The sequence below is a fragment of the Hyaena hyaena genome, unplaced genomic scaffold, assembly GCF_003009895.1.
Source record: "Hyaena hyaena isolate Hyena2069 unplaced genomic scaffold, ASM300989v1 scaffold_10, whole genome shotgun sequence".
NCBI classification, from domain to species: Eukaryota; Metazoa; Chordata; class Mammalia; order Carnivora; family Hyaenidae; genus Hyaena; species Hyaena hyaena.
Genome location: NW_024080642.1, coordinates 6,114,967 through 6,134,553, shown reverse-complemented (window position 1 = coordinate 6,134,553; position 19,587 = coordinate 6,114,967). Strand labels below are relative to the sequence as shown.

Below are 19,587 nucleotides of genomic sequence, written 5' to 3'. Positions count from 1 at the left end.
ACATAAGAAATGAAATCACTGAAAAATATTTTTAATTATCCAAACCTGTGGGGAGGCAGGGGCACTGTTATGTCCACATAATCCCAAAGAACAGTCTCCCCAGCTCATCTGAGTGTGTCTTCCTGTGGCTGATGACCATGTTGCTGTCGCTGTTGTCTGCGACTTCAAGCAGTGCACTTGGAGGCACCAGAGCAAACCCCCGCTGGGCAGTGGGACCCCGGGACCATGAGCATGCTGCTGCTGAGGGCGGCCCGCAAAACAGCCCCGCGATGGGAATGCTCCACGACTTACTTTGCAAATTTGATGCAGAACTGAGTAAAGTATTTCCGGGTGGAGGCCAGGTTGTCACGGATGATAGGGACATTCTGCTTAATGTGGAGAATGACAGAGGTGACATAAGGGCTCTGGTCCCCAACGTGCTCCACATTCTGCCACTGCATCTGAAAATGGGGATAGAGGAGGACAAGCCTTTAGATCCTTCTCAGGAGAACAGTCTTCCGTGTTACCCAGGACAGGGCAGGCGGAGTGGCAGTGAGGCCGGAGCTTGTGGTCGCGGCCGCCATTTTATTTCGGGCCGTTTGTCCTACCCCGTCTGTAGTGGCTGACGATGACCCACCTTGTCCTTAGCGGTGAGGTGTGACTCGGGTACCTTTTCCCGCCCGGAGCCCTCATGCTTGCACTGGCCTTCCCTGCCCAACCAAGTGGCCGACGTGCAAGGGAAGCCTCACCAGGCAGGGGAGCTGGACGGCACCGATGTGTCAACTGACCCACCAGGGGAGGACTGGGGGGAACCGGGGAGGCGCACCCTTTCTGAGCAGGCTGGTAGCTTGGGAGGTCGGAGGGCTGGCTGGGCTAAGTGCAATGAAACCTGGCCGAGAGTTACTCGGGCCTTTCACTCAAGTAAACTGTAAGGAGGTGAGGATTTGGAAAAAAGGGAGCAAGAAATGATAGGATGGGGGAGACATGCTTCAAAATAATCTAGGATCGGGAGGAGGAGATGAAGGGTTAGTGAAGCTGGGGGATGGGTCTGTGAGGTCTGTGATACTGTTTTCTCTACTTGTGTACAGAATGGAAGTCTTCCATAGTAACACATTCAAACCTTACCCATAAAACCTTCGAGATCATGCAGGGCTCTCGGTCCGGGGAAAGGAAAGATGTCTGGGAAGTACAAGGGGGGCACAGGAGAGGGCAGGGCGGTGGCATGCGGACCAGGGCAGGCAGGAAGCACAGGGGCAGTGTGAACGGCAGGCGTGGGGCACGCCGGCTTCACAGAGAAGGACCTGAGCGGTCCCTGGGCAGGCCGGTGGCACAAACGAGGGACCCACTTGGCTCAAGCTCTAACCACCTGAGGAGAATCAGGAGAAACGCTCTGGAAAACATCTACACTAAAACAGGGCAAGAAGCAATACTGTGGGGCCTCTCCCCCCTTGGACATGTACAGGAGAAGAGAGGCAGTGGCGGCACCCAGCCTGCCCTGAGGCTGGCAGCAAACGGGCACTTTAGTCCTGAAAAGAGCAGGAATGTGCTGGAGGATTCTGCTGAGTCAGCCTCTCGGAACGGAGCTGGGCCGTCTATTACAAAGATCCTAAGCCAAACACTAACCATGTAATATGTTCGCAGAAGGGGGGCGGCAGCTCTGAGGCCTTGATGTCTCTGGCAAGAGAACACTATTTTATACAGCTCTTGGGGAAAGGAAAAATTCAATACGGAGGGAACTCGTTTAAAGGAATCATATTGTACATGGATGACTCCCCAGCTCCTGGGAAGCTCGAATGGCTCCATGGTTTGTCCTCATGTTTCTTCAAATCAGCAGATGTTTATATTTGAAAACTTTAGGTACGTGTGAGCATAGAAAAAAGCAGGAAGGAACCTCTGTCTTCATTTTAGAGATAAGAAAACCAAGGCCCAGAAACATGAAGTCTTATGAAGAGGTTTCACAACAAAGTGCCAGATAGAAAAAGGTCTCTAATTTTTCACTGGGGAAAATTAGGAACAAACCATGGAGAAACAGTAGAAGGTTCTACTATGAACCGACTTTATATTCTATTGCTTTATGTGTAATGTTTTTCTTATTATCTTTTTATCCTATGCAAAAGGCTTAGAGGCTAGAGCCTATTCAAAAGGCTCTAATCCTAGAGATTTGACCCACCTGAACAAAAAGCATCCTAGGTCATCTTACAGGAGCTCATGAGGTGAGGCCAGAATTGACAGATGCTGCTCCTGTCTGAACCTCACCCTCTCTTCCCTGGCTCTGCGGCACCGCGTGGAGCAGAGTGCCCTGTGGAAACACAGCAACCCGGGGACAGAGCCTGCTGCTCCTTCCTCCACCTGCCATGAGGCTCTTGCACAGAAATGACTACTGTTTTCCAGGTAGGCAACGTTTGACACTTCAACATCTCACAAGGTTAACACACAATTGTCTACACATTGTAGTTCTCCATTAACAGAAGACAACCATAAAGGGAGGTGGCGACGCACCGTGTCATTGATTACAAAGCAGCTCTGAAGCAAGATAAAGCGTGGGAAATGGACTTTTGAGTTCTCGCTGGTGGGCTAAGCCCTCTTATTGCCATGTCACATTTGGCCACATTTGGAATATATATGAAAAGATCTGATTTGGTTTAATAGTTAGCCGGTGATAACTCCACTGGTCAAGTTAAAAGAAGTATTAGTGGGGCGCCTGGGTGGCTCAGTCGGTTAAGTGTCCGACTTCGGCTCAGGTCATGATCTCATGGTTTTTGAGTTTGAGCCCCACGTTGGGCACTATGCTGACAGCTCAGAGCCTGGAGCCTGCTTCGGCTTCTGTGTCTACCTCTCTCTCTGACTCTCCCAGGCTCGCACTCTGTCTCTCAAAAATAAATAAACATTAAACAAATTAAAAAAAAAAAAGTGTTAGCAAAAGTCAAGTAGATTTGTGATTTTAAATTTAAGTCAGCTTAATGACATAAGAAAACTATTCATTCACTTACTTATTTATTTATTTATGAGAGAGGCAGAGAGAAAGGGAGAAGGAGAAAGAGAGAGTGACTGGGGCAGAGAGAGAGGAAGAGAGAAATCCCATCAAGCGTGGTTTGATCTCACAAACTGCAGGATCATGACCTGAGCTGATACCAAGAGTCAGATGCTTAACTGAATGAGCTATCCAGGTGACCCATGTCAGAAAATAGTTTAAAGTACTAGAGAACAATGAAAGTTGACACCGGCATTACTATTTAAAAAACCCTGCAAAATGTAATTAGCAGCGATTCTGTCCAGTCACTGCCTTAGATGGTTGATGCTTGCCATCACCTGTCCCAGATGACTTGGGGGAGAAGCTGTGACCTGAATGGCCCAAGACACTGATGTTAGGACCCACCATACGCAGGTCACTTTGCCTGGTGCTTCGTATACATTATCTCACTTACTATTCATGCATGAGCTCCTTTGGTGAGGAGGAAAGTCAAAAAGCTCAACAAGGTTAGGGAACTTGCCCAGAGTCACATGGCTGGTAAACAATAGTGTGGAGACAACCCAAGTCTGTCTAAAACCCAAGCACTACAACACCAGGCTGTTTCCCAGATGATTATTTAAAAAAAAAAAAAAAAAAAAAAAAGGGAACAAAAGCACTTCCTGGGCCTTAATGCAAGCCAAGCCCCGTTTCTCAGGCAGAAGCTAATGAAATACATGGTGTTCAAAACAAAGTTCTGTGTCAAAAAAGGAAACAAAAAGTAGCTTGCACTGGAAGAACAAACATCATGAAAAGCCATCAGGAGAAATAAGGTTCCGACTTTTCCAGGTAAACTCTGCATTTGACATTCACCCCTCTAGGGACACCTGCCTGCTTCAGTTGGAGAAGCATGTGACTCTTGATCAATGGTTGTGAGTTCGAGCCCCATGCTGGGTGTAGAGGTAACTTAAAAATAAAATCTTTAAAAAAAGAATTTACCCCTCCCTACTTAAAGTCGCCCTCTTGTGCTTTTAGTGTAGGTGGGGTTGCATAATACTGCTACTATATGAACAACAGGAAAGACAGTTTGCAAAAGCAGCTGTAACTAAGATACAGGATGGAGAGAAACGGCACCCAAGGAAATGGTCACACTTAGCTACAGGGGAGGCTGTGGGGCCGGGGGCACAACCACGGTTTCTGCCACCTGAGGAGGAGTGTGTGACTGATGTTAATGCTTCACAGGCAGGGCTGAGGAGATAATCGTAGACAGAGCTCCCTGTAGCACAGAATTCTGACCAACCCACCAATTGGAGAGCAGAGCTCCAAACTAGCTTACTTTGGAACATGGTTTTCTCTAGTGCTATATGAAGTTGGAAAGAAGCCTCCTGAGCAACTAATTTTCCCCGAATTCAGATTCCCACCTGTTCATTTGATCATGGGACTAGAGAGACACAGAACATAGACTGAGGCATGCGGATTCTGGGGACACTTCAGGCAGATGGAGAGTAGGGTTATGGTGTGGGCTGCTGGGCCACTGGCCCCAAGCACCGACGTCTGCCTAGGCACACACACATACTCTACAGCTTGTCTGGGGTTACTTTTACTCCTACAACAAACATCTGTGGCATTTATAGCTTCCTTGTGCATGCAGAGCACTGGATCAAGCACTGTGTGGGGAATTAAAAGGGGGAAGGAATGTTTTTTGAGCACGTACTATATACCGAGCATCATGTGGTAGACATCTCCACATGAACTTCCTGCCTACAATAACACAGTAGAGGAGGCTTTATAGGTAAGACAGGCGTGAGGACAGTGATTTGCCCAATGAGCAAAACTGAGAAGTTAGCAGGGCTAAGATCTAAAATTGGTTTGTCTGACTCTGAAATCAATGTTTTTTCCATTTTACCATGTTGCTTTCCAAAAGAGTATTCCCACCCTAAATGAACTTGAAATTAGCTGAAGGAATTGGAGCAGGCAGAATCTGTGTATGGGGCTGTACGTGTGCAGGTGATGTGGTAGTGGTGATGGCGGTGCTGAGGAAGAGGATGCGCGTGCCTGGACTCCAAGGGGCAAACCAAGAAGATCCAGAATAGAAACAAGTAACAAAGGCTCTAGGATGATAAATACATACTTTTTTTTCCTACTCACTGCTAGGCTGATGGGAAGGTGAATTTGTATAACCTTTTCTTAAATACAATTTGAAAATATCTACCAAAAGTCTTGGCATTTTACACAGCTTTTGATCTCTCCAATTCCCTTGAAGGCAATGAATCTGAGGCTAGTAATTATGAGTGCTCAGAAAACACGCACATGCACACACCCACACATGCATACATGAGTTGTCCATTGCCAGACTGTTTAAATGTGAATAATTGGAAATAATGATCAAAAGAGAGTTGATGGCATACATTTTAAGGGAAGGACTCCACTGGAATACTTAAAATGAGGAAATGTGGAGTCTGCCAGTCCTGAGTTCTAAAACTGTGCAAGCTGCTAAGTGTGTAACTCAGGTAAGTTACCCAACCCACCTCACCTCCCCGAACCTCCGTTTTCTTGGCTATACACCTTGGGGTGATAATTCTGTAATCCATACAGTTGTTGAAAGATAACACGTCGAATGCTCTTAACATAGTGCCTGTCAGGTATTAGTTCCATGGTAAATGTAAATTGTTGCTACAATTTTAACAACAAACACTCTGTCCGTGGAATTTAGCAGCTCTGGACTAAACAACACAGAAAACTATTAAAACCTGCTAAATGAGAAAAATAGTTATAAAGCTGTATATAAAGTATGAGCTTCTATTTAAACACTATATGTGGGGCGCCTGCGTGGCTCAGTCGGTTAAGCATCCGACTTTGGCTCAGGTCATGATCTCGCAGGCTGTGGGTTCGAGCCCCACCTGAAGCCTGCTTGGGATTCTGTGTCTCCCTCTCTCTGTCCCTCCCCAGCTTGTGCTCAGTCTCTTTCGCTATCAAAAATAAGTATACACAGGGGCACCTGGGTGGCTTTGTCGGTTAAGCGTCTGACTTTCGCTTAGGTCATGATCTCGCGGTTCGTGGGTTCGAGCCCCACGCCGGGCTCTGTGCTGACTGCCGGCTCAGAGCCTGGAGCCTGTTTCGGTCTGTGACTCCCTCTCTCTCTGACCCTCCCCTGTTCACGCTCGCTCTCTCTCTCTCTCTCCTAGAAATAAATTAAAAAAAAAACATTAAAAAAAAATAAGTATACACAAAAAATTAAAAAAAACACTGTATGCATAAAAAGACTGACGTAAATCTATTGGCTGGACTATGAGTGATTTAAATTTTCTTCTTTTTAAAAATCTGTTATTTTTTATATAGTTTTTTATAATGAAGCTGATTTGCTTTGGTCATCATGAAAAAAAGAAATCTTTTGTAAAAAAAAGATGTGCTTTGATTGTTAAGTGGAAGGTGAACTCGAGGATTTCTTAACCATGGAGTTCTGCGGGCCTCCTGAAATAGATTTACATTTTAATGACAGAGGAAAATGAGAACAGATTTGAGCACTGTTCTAGCCATTTCAAAATGTCTTTGGGGGACAGTAATGTGGCCTCCTAGATTAGTACATGTTCACAGTCTTGAAACCTAATAGAAATTACATGCCAGACTGTAAGGAAATTTAATTTGTTCAGTTTCTTCTTTCTGGTTTTTTTTCTAAAACTACTATTAAGGGGCAAAAGCAAAGTGTGTCTGATCTTGGACAGAGAGTTAGATTCTGTGAGGAGCCCCAGGAAAAAGGACGCAGTGAGGAGGGGACCATGGGACCAATGGTCTCTTTCTCAGGAAGCCATTGTAAAGCCTAATTACAATAGCTAATTGCTGAAGATTTATAGAATTTACATTTAAACTACAGAAGTCTTTGTATTTCTCCTAAAGCACTACAAATAATTACCTCTTCAAGAATCTAGAGACTTGGTTTTATTTCTGGCTTCACTGTTACAAGGCTTAATATGGTTTTGGGTATATTATGAAAAAGAAAACAAACACACCAGAATGAAGATTTCTTCCTTTTCAGTGAGAAATATGCAAACCAGGCTGGAACACCTGGGTTGGCTGCTCAGCAGATTTTCTCCCCTGGGGGAAAGTCACGGTGTCAGATTGAGAAAGACTGAAGACTAATATCTAACAGGGTGCCCGTGAGTGCCCAAAGACTCAGTCTGGTAAGCACGACGATTTTCAGGAACCCAGCAGCACCGGGCACACATTGACTTAGGGCCCTTCCACTTTTAGGCTAAGTTACTTAAGCTAAGTTTGCTTCAGTTTCCACAGTTGCTCACTATGTATGTATGGTGTAGTATAATCCTGCAGAGAGACCAACCTGAATTTGGATCCTGGCTCTCCCACATGCTATCTAAGAGGTCTGGGACAAGGGACTCAACTTCTCTGAGTTTCAGTTCCCTTATCAGTGAAAGGGAGAAGGAAATAATAGAGGTACCTTATACATTTATTGTCAGAATTAAATGAGATCCTGCATTTGGGTGCTGATACCTGGTCAAGTGCTCCATAAATGACCACTATTATCTCCTAGAGCTCATCTAAGAAAATAATGCAACATGGTAGGGAAAAATAGTCTGAAATTTTGATATACCTTATCTACAACATTACTGTAATCTCAAAATTACCTTTTCAGAGAGACCACTAAACTCTTACCATATTTTACTTCTTTCACACGGGCCGGGTCTGTTTAAGGCTGTTCCTGTATTTTCTACCAAACTTTGCCACTTTGTGTTTTCCTCTCCTTTTCTAGCAGCAGGGCTCTCGCCCACATGTGGGGGGCTACTAGCTAGATGTGGGCATTTCCTACTTCTGATCTCCCTTCAATCAGCTCCAGGATGCTACTTGTTGAAGTCAGGAGCCCTGCTGTTGAGTACTATCAAGGAGTATCATATCCTCAACAGTACTTACATGTGCCAAAAGGTTTCAGTCTCTGATCCTGCCATTTCCTAAAGAGATACTCTATGTCTACCTGCTCTGTCCAGCTAAATCAGTAGGGTTATCTGTGTCTCATTTTGTCACCATTCTTTGGTCAAATGGGTGTCTACAAACTTTAGTTCTTTCTTCTTCCTGCCCTCTTTACCGTCTAAGTCAGTGAGGGAACACTACTGTTAAGCTATGCCACGGAGATCCAAAAGTGAGCAAGACACAGCCCTCAAGTTGTTCAAAGCCTAATAGGGGAAACGGATATAAAAACAATTGTATGACAGACTGGAGAGGTGGTCTAGGTACTGTGGTGCTTCATGGAGAAGGACACTGCAGGGAAGACAAAAAATGGTGACACTGTAGGAGATCAAAATGGTCAAACAATCTCGAAAAAGAATAAACTTGGAGGATTCATGCTTCCGGATTTTAAAGCTTGATACAAAGCTGCAATAAGTGGGGTGCACTGGTGGCTCAGTTGGCTATGCCTCCAACTTTGGCTCAGGCCATGATCTCATCGTTTGTGAGTTCGGGCTCTCCTTCGGGCTCTGCGCCGACAGCAAGAAGCCTCCTTTGGATTCTGTCTCCCTCTCTCTCAAAAATAAGTAAACATTAAAAACTCCCAAAAAACAAAACAAAGCTGCAATAATCAAAACAGAGTGGTAGTGCTGGCATAAAGACAGACATATAGATCAATGGAATATAGCCGAAAGTCCAGAAATAAACCTGTATATCTGTGGTCAACTGATTTTTGACAAGAGTGTCAAGACCATCCAGTGGGTAAAGAATAGCCTTAACAACAAATGGTCCTGGGACAGCTGTATATCTACATGCAAAGAAACAAAGCTGAATCCTTATCTCACATCATATACAAAAGTGAACTCAAAATGCACTGAAGGCCCAAATATAAGGGCTGAAACTACAAAAAGCTTAGAAGAAAAATACAGGTGTAAATCTTTGTAATTCTGGATTAGGCAATGGTGTCTTAGAACACCAAAAGCACAAGTAGCAAAAGAAAAACTATGAAAACTAGACTTCAACAAAATTAAAAACTTTAGTGTTTCAAAGTACGTAATCAAGAAAGTGAGGGGCCCCTGGGTGGCTCGGTTAGTTAAGCATCCAACTTCAGTTCAGGTCATGGTCTTGCAGTCTCATGAGTTTGAGCCCCGCGTTGGGCTCTGTGCGGACAGCTCAGAGCCTGGAGCCTGCTTTGGATTCTGTGTCTCCCTCTCTCTCTGCCCCTCTCCTGCTCATACTCTGTCTCTTTCTCTGTCTCTCTCTCAAAAATAAACAAAAAATAAATAAATAAAAGAAAGTGAAAAGATACCCATAGAAAGGGAGAAAATATTTACAAATCACATATTTGATAGGGAGTGTAGTTATCTTGACTATAAAAATAACTTTTACAACTCAACAATAAAAAGAACCCAATTTAAAAATGGACAAAGGATTTGAACTGACATTTCTTCAAAGGAGATACACAGATGGCCAATAAGCACATGAGAAGATGCTCAACACCTTAGTCATCAGGGAAACACAAACACAAACTGAAACCACAATGAGATAGAATGGCTACCCTGAAAAATAAAGCACTGGTGAAGATACGGACATTTTAGAGCCCCTGACTGTTGCTGGTGGGAAGGTGAAATTTGTTCCAAACATCACCATCCTTCAGGGTCTGTTTCAAAGGCCACTTCCTTAGGAAGGCTTTCTTCGCTTTCCCACCTGATGTGAACAGAGAGATGAACTCTCTCCTCTTTTAAAGAGGGCACATTTTGTACTTTTCTCATGTACTGATTTCCTCACACCTTATATTGCTGTTGCCTGGGCATTCCTCTCAACTCAGACATTCCTTACCCATGTGTTCTGGAATCTAAGCATTGATTCCCATTGATTGAGACAAGGTCCATGTCTTTCCTGGCCTTGCAACCCCCAGCAAGGAGACTGAGTATGAATTGAACTGTCCAAATAGCAGCAAAAATGGTGGAATCAGAGACAGAAATAAGCATGATCACACAACAGAAGTTTGAAAAAAATCCCAGAAGAAACTCCACAAAACAGGATGCTGGCACAAATAACAAAGAGTGTATGTTGAATCAATGTGTGACCACTCAGTTTGTTTATATCTGGTCATTTTCATCACATGGATCTCATTTCACTAGAACTGCAGAATTCAGACAAAGAGCTACGGCTTCCCAGCTGCTGTGCTCCCTCGTCTGTGGTTTTCCTAGGATATAAACAAACGATTCTGGAGGTATGGTCTCTGTTAATACTTGCTGTTGTGGGTCTGGGGGAGAAATGGGTGGTGGTCGGGGGCAGTGGGTGAGGGGATATTTAAGGGAAACCCACTAATGAACTGACAGTTCATATAAGCAACACCTGGAGTGTTAAACCCCCTACAAGTGTTATTTTACTGGGGGAAAAGACCCACTCTTCCTTGGTAAATGTAAAAATTCTTCTACCAGCTGCATTCTGATGTAAAGTGTGTGGCAGTTCAGCAGAGATGGCAGCTGGAACAGATCAGATGCAGGATACGGTGATGTTCACCAGCAGCTAGGGGATAATCAGAGCCCAAAAAGAATGACTCTTCAGAGCCATGTTCCTTTAAGAAAATGGGTGAGCCCCAATCTGCCTGCTCATGTTCCGCTCATAAACAGAGAGCACTGGAAATACACGCACCCACCTGATTGGCGGAGGCATCAGCTTTTTTAATAGAAACTCTGTGACATCAGCTGTGCATGACTCCCCACTCTGCTTCATACAACCCTGCAGACTAAGTTTTGGTTTTCATCCTATTTTTGTTAAATATTTACAATCTACTACAAACCCCAATTCAGACCAAATGTGTGCTTATACAACCTTGTGACACGGCCACCGCTCCTGACAAGAGCACCAACATCTATTGGTGCCGGGCCAGCGGCCCTCTTCATGTTCTGTCCCGACAGCACTGGGCAGCGAAGGGCCGCATTTCACACACTTGCGTTCACTTGGGCCCAGAGGGGTTAAGTCATTTGCTCAACGCCCCCAAAGGAAAAATGGGAAGAGTTAGGTCTGTCTGACTCTGAGGCCAGTGTTTTTTCCACTGTACTCTGCTACTGGCCAGGAGGCTCTAGAGAGGTTCTTTCTTCAGAGTTTAAGAATGCTACAAGAGGGGCGCCTGGGTGGCTCAGTCCGTTAAGTGTCCGACTTCGGCTCAGCTCATGATCTCATAGTTCGTGGGTTCGAGCCCCGCATCAGGCTCTGTGCTGACAGCTCAGAGCCTGGAGCCTGCTTCAGATTCTGTGTGTCCCTCTCTTTCTGACCCTCACTCTGCTCACACTGTCTCTCTTTCTCTCTCAGAAATAAATAAAACATTTTAAAAAATTTTTAAAAAAGAGAATGCTACAAGAGTCTGATAATTCGAGAACAGTTACTGGCAAACATTTTCTGTAAAGGGCCAGACGGTAAATATTTTTAAGCTTTTTGAGCTGTATGGTCTCATTACTTACTTACTAATTAATTACTTAATTCTGCCGCTGTAGCACAAAGCACCCACAGATAATATATATGTGAACAGGCATGGCTGTGTTCCAATAAGACTTTACAAAAACAGGCAATGGGTAAGATTTAGACTGCAGGGTGTAGTTTGCTGACCCCTGCTCTAGAAATTCTAGAGTGGACAGCTTTGTGTTATTTGGGTTAAGAAGCAACAAAGAACTGCCCATTTCCAAGGTAATTAACCAACAAACAAGAGATTCTTCTAGATCCTAAATTGTCCAAGCACTTCAGGAATTTATATTCTTTTAGGAAGAAAAGACACAGGCACGTGAAAGCCAAATAGTAATGCCAGGTAGCATGTGCTAAAGGAGGGGACTGGGGGCTCAGGACTGACTGATGGGCCACCATGACATTAGTAAAACCAAGGTCTCCAACCCGGTCAAATAATCCTATACTGATACCATAGCTGGGACAGAGTCAGAAGTTACTGCCGTAAGCACTAAGAAAAACACCCGTTCTGGGGAGATCACATGAAAGTTTTCAGCATGTGTCAGATGCTAAACAGAGACCTCTGCTTTGGACTTACCAAACGCACCTGCTCCCTGTCTCGTTCTCAGAGGACAAGCAACTGGCCTAGGGTACGAGATACACTGATCTGGAGGTCTTCTGGCCTCCTCCCCGCTGATACTCGAAGCTGTGAAGAACCTCAAGGAGCCATGGGCTAGGGCTTGCAGGGACCACCTGGGACCCTCCTGGAGGAATAGAAGAGGCACTTCCCCAAGCCTTACCTTGCTCATGGCAGTCAGGGCAGGGTCGCAGGCAGCATCCAGATCCTGAACCAACAACTGAATGCTGCTAGAGATGACACTGCAAGTGAAACAAATCACGGTGGTCACGACTTTAAAAGGCTAACTTCCTGAATGACCGACATGGCCCCCGCCAAATCTTCTAGGGACCTGTGTCAAAATTAGATTCATCATTCCTTCAGAAGAACTCGAGTTTGATTTCAAAAGGGAACGGATGACAAGGAGGAGCCTCTCGGCTCTTCACTGTTGCTGTGTGTCCTGGCCTCTGTTTGGCTGTGTGCCCACTGAGTCAGGTCACAAAACTCCATGGCGAGGGCCCCTGCTCCACATCACGTCTTACTCCAAAAGCACCTGTTTGCCCAAGATGTTTAAATCAGAACTTGAAAAAAAAAAGTTGAGAAAAGGAGAGGAGCTGACTTAAGAAAAGAGAGTCTTGACTTTTTCTTGGGAAGTGGCTGGTGTGCAAGCCGGGGCCTGGCCTACCCCAGTCGCACTTACCGACCACAACAAATGCACCGCAGGCAATACAGGCGGTGGAAGGGCTACCTTGAGAAGGCTCTCCAGCTGAACCTCTCGGATAGACACCCTCGACCCCACCCCCACCCCCAGCTAAAGTCAAGCCGCTTACACCCAGCGGGTGGGGACTTGGGGTAGGGGGCCAGACAGGAGGCCCTGGACTTGACCTTCCTGCAGGGACAGCCAAGGGAGGACTTCTCTTTTTGTTAGTGTTGGGAGTGCAACGGTGGAGACCCTTTGCGCTAAATATGACTGCTTCTGAGGAGCCCGCGCAGGAGGCACTGACTTCTAATGCTTCGTCTTAGTGGCTCCTGGGGAGTCATCCGGATTCAACAGGGGAGGCCCTGGGAACCTCTGAGGCTTGGTCGTGACCTACGGCCGATGGCCTGAGACACGCTGCTTTGTGAGGGGCAAAGGGCCGGCCTTAAGCAAATATATGCAAGGTACATACGTGCTGAATGTATCCATTTCTCCAGTCAGATTGATTCGTTCAGTCAGACTCACATCAACTTTTTCTCTGAGTTTTTCTTCTAGCTATTAACGGTAAGAGAGAAGAACACGCTTAACGATTATCCAAAGGAGTGCCGTAAGTAGCAGTACTTAGTGGGTCCCAAGTTTGAGGAGTCAGGTGCAACTCTAGACACTTGTCCTGTAAGGACTCATTTAATCCTCATAGCCCGAGGAGGAAGATCCTATTATTATCTCCATTTTACAGAAGAGAAAGTGGATGTGTGACCTCCCAAGACAGGGAGTGGTGGGGTCAGGAGTCAAGCTTCCTGGAGAACCCGTGCCCGTCACTGGGCTGCACTCAGTTCTTATGACACGCGGACAATTCACTTCACTGGTTTTATTAAAAACTATATTTTTTAATGTTTTATTTATTTCTGAGAGAGAGAGAGAGAGAGAGAGACAGTGTGAGCAGGGCGGGGTCAGAGGGAGAAGGAGACACAGAATCTGAAGCAGGCTCCAGGCTCCGAGCTAGCTGTCAGCACAGAGCCCAACGTGGGGCTCGAACCCACGAACTGTGAGATCATGACCTGAGCCGAAGTCAGACACTTAACCGACTGAGCCACTCAGGCGCTCTTTACTTCATTTTAAAAAAGACCCCAGTTGTCAGGATCCTCCCTGCTCCAGAAACTGCAGGCTCGCTCACCAGCACTGGAAGCCTCTGGTGGTGAGTGGCAGTAAAATCCGTGAAAGTATTCACGGAGGGTGCTGCTGTGGGCCACCCACCATGTTAAGGTGCCACGGACACTCAGGTAAAAAACAAAAAAAAAAACCAGTCTGCCTTCATCAGCCTGCAGCCAAACACTGGTCATGCTCCCAATGGCCTCAAAGAAAAAGACAACTGACTGGGGATTGTAAACATTTCCAAGCACCCTGGGAACTGACTCATCTAGCACTCCCAAAGCTGCTGAGTACACAAACTCTAAGAATAATGAATGTTTCGTCTGAAATTAAAAAAATCCTCTTAGGGATGTGTAAATTAGTGTAACCTTTTGGAAGGCAATTTATTCAAAAAGCAGAAATTTAACTACACTCCATCTAGAGATATATTGCAATGAATAACGAGGACAATATACAAAGATATGCGAGTATTCTTTGCAGTGTTCACTAATTCAACCAAAATTTACAGAAAGCCTGCTTTGTGCCAGAGCAAATGAGTTACTCAGTGAACAAAACAGGTAAGATCCTCTTTTCTTTTTTGTAATGTTTTATTTATATTAGAGAGAGACAGAGTACAAGCAGGGGAGGGACAGAGAGAAAGGACAGAGAGAAAGAGACTCTGAAGCAGGCTCAAGGCTCTGAGCTGTCAGCACAGAGCCTGCCATGGGGCTCGAATTCATGAACCGTGAGATCATGACCTGAGCTGAAGTTGGATACTTAACTGACTGAGCCACCCAGGTGCCCCAAGATCCTCTTTTCTTAAAGCATACACTCTGACCTTGCTTACATTAGTGACAAATTGGAAACAGTCCACACATTTATAAGTGACAAAGGGAGCAAATGACAGCACAGGCCTACAATGCTTAAACTCTTCAGAGATCTTTTCCTGTGATGCTGAGAATAAAATCCAAACTTCTAACTAGCTGAGAGTGGGTCCTGTCAGGTTCTCCAGCCCACATCTTGCTTTCCCCCTTGCCTGCTTGGCTTCATTTACTCTGAAGGCTTAAGGTTCTGGAACTCACCAAGTCTCTCCCCCTCAGGGCCTTTATACTTCCCACCTCCCACTACCTCTCCCTGAAACATGCCTTGTCCACCCCCCTAACCAGCCCCCTTGCTTTGCCACCCCCCCCCCAACCCCTTCCTCACGCCTCCGCTGGCAATCCCCTTCCCAACCCTTGGCGTCGGCTTCCATACCAGTTCTCCTCCCGGAGCCCTTCCTTGATCAGCTACTTGAGTAAGCAACTCCCTAACCAGCACTCACCCCAACATTGAAGTTACATCTTGGCTTATTTAATATTATCTTGGCTCCTCCATTAGTTCTAAGTTCCCTGATAATAAGAAACCTTTTACTTTGTTCACTTCTATTAATTAACACCAAATACCGTGCCTGGTACATAGTAAGCACTACATAAAGATCTCCTGGATGAATGAAAGCAACACCCTATGCAGGCGTTAAGTGTAAAAGGGTTACAATTAATGAGCCAATAGTGATTACGTTATTAGCACTGTTTTCTAAGTTTTATTTTTGAGTTCTTCACCACTTAGATCTTTTTTTTTTTTTAAGTTTATTTATTTTGAGATGGGGGTGGCACATGAAGTGGGGAGGGCCAGAGAGAGAGGGAGAGAGAGAATCCCAGGCAGGCTCCACACTGTCAGCACAGAACCTGACACAGGGCTTGTACTAACAAACTGTGGGATCACGAACTGAGCTAAAATCAACGGTCAGACACTTAACTGACTGAGCCACCCAGGCACCCCACACCGCTTGGATTCTTGTCTCTTTGGTATCTCACTCCAATTCTTCATGCCCTCTTCCTGCCATTTTTTTCCTAAGGAAACTGGATTGTTTGCTCTATAGATTTTCCCAGTTTGAATTTTGCTGATTGTAGCTACAGGGTATTAACACGTTCCTCTGTTCCTTGTATTTTCTCTAAATTGTAGTTTCATGTAGAAGCTTGATCAGATTCAGGTTCTTTTTTCTTTCTCTTTTTGAGATGGTGTTGTGTGTTTCTGCCAGCAGATACATGATGCTCACTTGTCTCTGTTTTCATGTCAGTAGCCACCGACAGTCAATGCCCAGATCCATTATTTCATTAGGAGGTATAAAAGAATGGCATTCTAATTTGTTTCTTCTTCACTTATTAGCTGAAATTCTGCTATAAAGAGATACCTCCCATTGTCAATGATTTCATGATCCTGAGGTTTAAGTTAAATAGGAAAGAAAGGATAAAAACTTCCTCTTTACCAGTATTCAATTCACACCAGTGGTTCCTTAGTGTTTTTGAAAGTGATAAGTAAACTTAAAAATAAAATCATCATAACCACATGGATTTAAACATATTTGGTGTTTTCAGTGCACTGCAGTTAACTTCTCTTTGATGCTTACACATTCCCGCCTCTGACCAGCAGAGCGCATTCAGGTGGGCTCCTGTATTAGATCCTTAGGGCTGCTCCAGCATTACCTGGTGGCTCAGAACAGACATTTATTCTCTCAGTTCCAGAGACCGGAGTCCAAAGTCAAGGTGCTGGCAGAGTAGGTTCCTTCTAGAGGTTCTCAGGGAGAAATGATTCCATGTCTCTCCTCTATCCTCTGGTTGCTGGCAATCCCTGGTGTTCCTTGGCTTACAGACATCTCTCTCCAATCTCTGTGTGGCTTCACGTGGCTTTCTTGCCTGTGACTTATTAGATCTTCCTCTCCTTTCTAAGGATGCCAGTCATTGGATTTAGGGTTCCCCCTAAATGCAAAATAATCTCTTTTTCAGATCCTTACTTAATTATAGCTTCAAAGACCCCATTTCCAAACAGGGTCACGTTCATGGGTACTGGTAGTTAGGACCTGTGCACATCTTTTTGTACAGTGAGCCCATTATGGCTCCGGAATCCTCTGGAAGGACTCTCACAGTCTTTGATATTTTTCTTGCTTTTTGTATGACATGATGCTTCAGGCTCACCTTGTACATTTCCTGTCCCACACCTGGGATTACTCATTTCTCCAGGGATCTCTGGTTTCTTTTAGGGAAAAAGAGTATTTAAGTATCACAATATAGGTGCTAACAATGTACTGACTTTTATGATCAACAAAAATAATTTTTACTAAATCACAAAAAAATTGGCTACACTTATGAGTCATCAAAATGGTCTTTGGTTTACGAGTACTTCTAGAACTTTTAAGAATCTGCTCTAGAGGGGTGTCTGGGTGGCTCAGCTGGTTAAGCATCTGACTCTTGATTCCTGCTCCGATCATGATCTCCGGTTTGAGGGATCGAGCCTGCGTTGGGCTCTGCAGTGATAGCGCGGAGCCTGCTTGCAATTTGTTAACTCTGCTCTCTCTCTGCCCCTCCTCTGCTTGTGTATGTGCACGCACACCTTCTCTCTCTCTCAAAATAAAGAAATAAATGTTAAAAAAACAAGAATCTGGTCTAGAAAAATAATGCGAAACATATTGGATGTTCTTTGTAGAATTACTTATAGAAGCAAACCCTGAACCAGCATAGATAATTCTGCAGGATCCTCTTAAATCATTTATGGTGTTGTCCTTTAATGGAATATTTTATAACTGTAACATTGTTGGTAATAAAGATATCATAGCAACAGAAGAAATGCTAACGCATAACAACAAAGGGATATGAATGAAGCAAGTTAAGATTATAGTGTACAAAACTGTGGTGGTGAAGCATCCGACTCTTGATTTTGGCTCAGGTCATGATCTCAGGGTCTGTGTCCCTCTGTGCTGACAGTTTGTGGAGCCTGCTTGAGATTCTCTCTCTCTCTCTCTCTCTCTCTCTGTCTCTCTCTCTCTCTCTCTCCCATCCTCTCTCCCACTCATGTGCGTGCGTGCGCACACATACACACACACACACATTCTCTCAAAATAAATAAACTTTATACATAAATAAATAAATACCTTTTCTGCCTTGCAGAAAGAAATGACTATAGCACACAAAACTATGTTCATGAAAAAGGATCAAAGGAAAATACTCCAAATTGCTAATATGATTATTTGACAGTGATGGGATTAAGAGTTATTTTTTAAAAATGTTCATTTATTTATTTTGAGAGCGAGAAAGAGAGTTTGTGAGCAGAAGAGGAGCAGGGAGAGTGGGAGAGAGAGAATCCCAAGCAGACTCCATGCTGTCAGCACAGAGCACAGTGTGGGGCTCGATCCCAGGAACCATGAAATCATGACCTTGAGCCAAAATCAAGTCTGATGCTTTAACTGAATGAGCCACCCAGGTGACCCAAGAATCATTAGTTTTATATTTTTCCCCTTTGGTACCACGGTTATTTTACTTTTAAAATACTCTATTTTGGGGCACCTGGGTGGCTCAGTCTGTTAAATGTCTGACTCTTGATTTCTGATCAGGTCACGGTGTCTTGCTCTGGCTCACAGGCGCTCTAAGCTGGGCCGTCTGAACCATAATTGATGACTACCTGCCTATGATCCAGACATGTGTAAATAATAAGCCCAAAAAGGGGGGAAGAGCTGAACCTTCTGCAATTATTTTCCTTCTCTTGGCCTTAGGTGAATTCCAGACCAAATGTGAAAAGGAACTCCTAATCCCATGTCTAAGGCTAAATGGAAAATTCTTCTGGGTCTTCCTTCTGCTAAGGGGGAGCTCCAGGAGAGGCATCACCCTTTCCTGCTTCACAGTTCCTGAACGTCAGCGTCCAAACAATGGTTGTTTGTTTAGGCAAGCCCAGAATGCTCTGAAAATTTCGGGAGACACATGAAAGCCCAAAGGATTCTGCTCAGCCCAGTAACACTTCTGAGCATGGGATCGCTGGCTGTGACTCATCACCACCAAAGGCCGGGTCCCAGCACCATTAAGTGTGTTACTGTTTTTCTCACATGGGAGACAGTGCTACTGACCTACTTTCAAGCAGCCATGCCCTCTGAGGAGCTGAGCCCACGCTGGGGAGGAGACCGGTCATACTTTCTTACCCAGTCTCCTTTTAACAAGGCTCTTCTGTAAGATGGCTGCCCGGGCCATCTTCTGGCTGGACGGCAAATTTTCCTCTGTGACCAGCCTGTTCATGGCTGCCCAGGGTTCTACATGGCCAGTCAGGGCCCACGGTTCCATGCCCTGAGTTAAGCAGCACAGATGGTTCAGGAAGAGGAAGTGGCAGGCAGCTCACCTGCTGGGTGGTGGCCAGACAGTACTCTGCTGTGCTCAGGATGCTGCAGATGAGGCAGAGCTCCTCCAGAGTGAACTTGGCTACTTCGGAGCCTTCCTTTTCCTTGAGGAGGCTGCTGATGGTCAGCCCTCCGCTGCTGCTTGTGGTCCTGAGGAAAAGGGACAGGAACCAGTCAGGCTGGGGCTTCTCATTTGCTTCCTGAGCTGGTAACGGCACATCTTAAGACAAAGAAAAGGGGGAAGGAAAGGCTGGATGTGGCCCAAACAAACCCACGCACAATGAGTCCTTTTCCTATTGACCTTACCTTGACTATCATCTGTTTAAGTTCTCTGACCATCAGAAGTAGGAAGAGACAATTCTAACAGCAGGCCAGTAATCAGTCATATGAACTATAATGACTCTGATACTCACAGAGAAGGCTGCCAGCAGCCTCTCTGCTTAGCTTAGAATCTCCCGATCTGCACCATCCCAGACTTCAGCCTCTTCTACAAAGCTGTCATCCTCAAGACAGTATGGTATTGGCACAAAAACAGACCCATAGACCAATGGAACAGAATTGAGAACTCAGAAGTGGACCCAAAAGTATACAGCCAACTGATCTTTGACAAAGCAGGAAAGAATATC

The 19,587-nt window shown here is 45.1% G+C and overlaps 1 protein-coding gene across 1 annotated transcript in view; it reads right to left on the bottom strand.

The window, feature by feature from the left end:
• Positions 1-19,587, bottom strand: part of VPS53 (VPS53 subunit of GARP complex) — a 135,037-nt gene that overhangs the window by 23,041 nt on the left and 92,409 nt on the right. Inside the window, exons 15-18 of the mRNA XM_039253311.1 lie at positions 18,964-19,111; positions 13,112-13,194; positions 12,127-12,205; positions 292-440 (exon numbers count right to left, since the gene is read on the bottom strand). Of these exons, the coding sequence (XP_039109242.1) occupies positions 292-440; positions 12,127-12,205; positions 13,112-13,194; positions 18,964-19,111 (459 nt within the window). The remainder of the gene's footprint in view (positions 1-291; positions 441-12,126; positions 12,206-13,111; positions 13,195-18,963; positions 19,112-19,587) is intronic.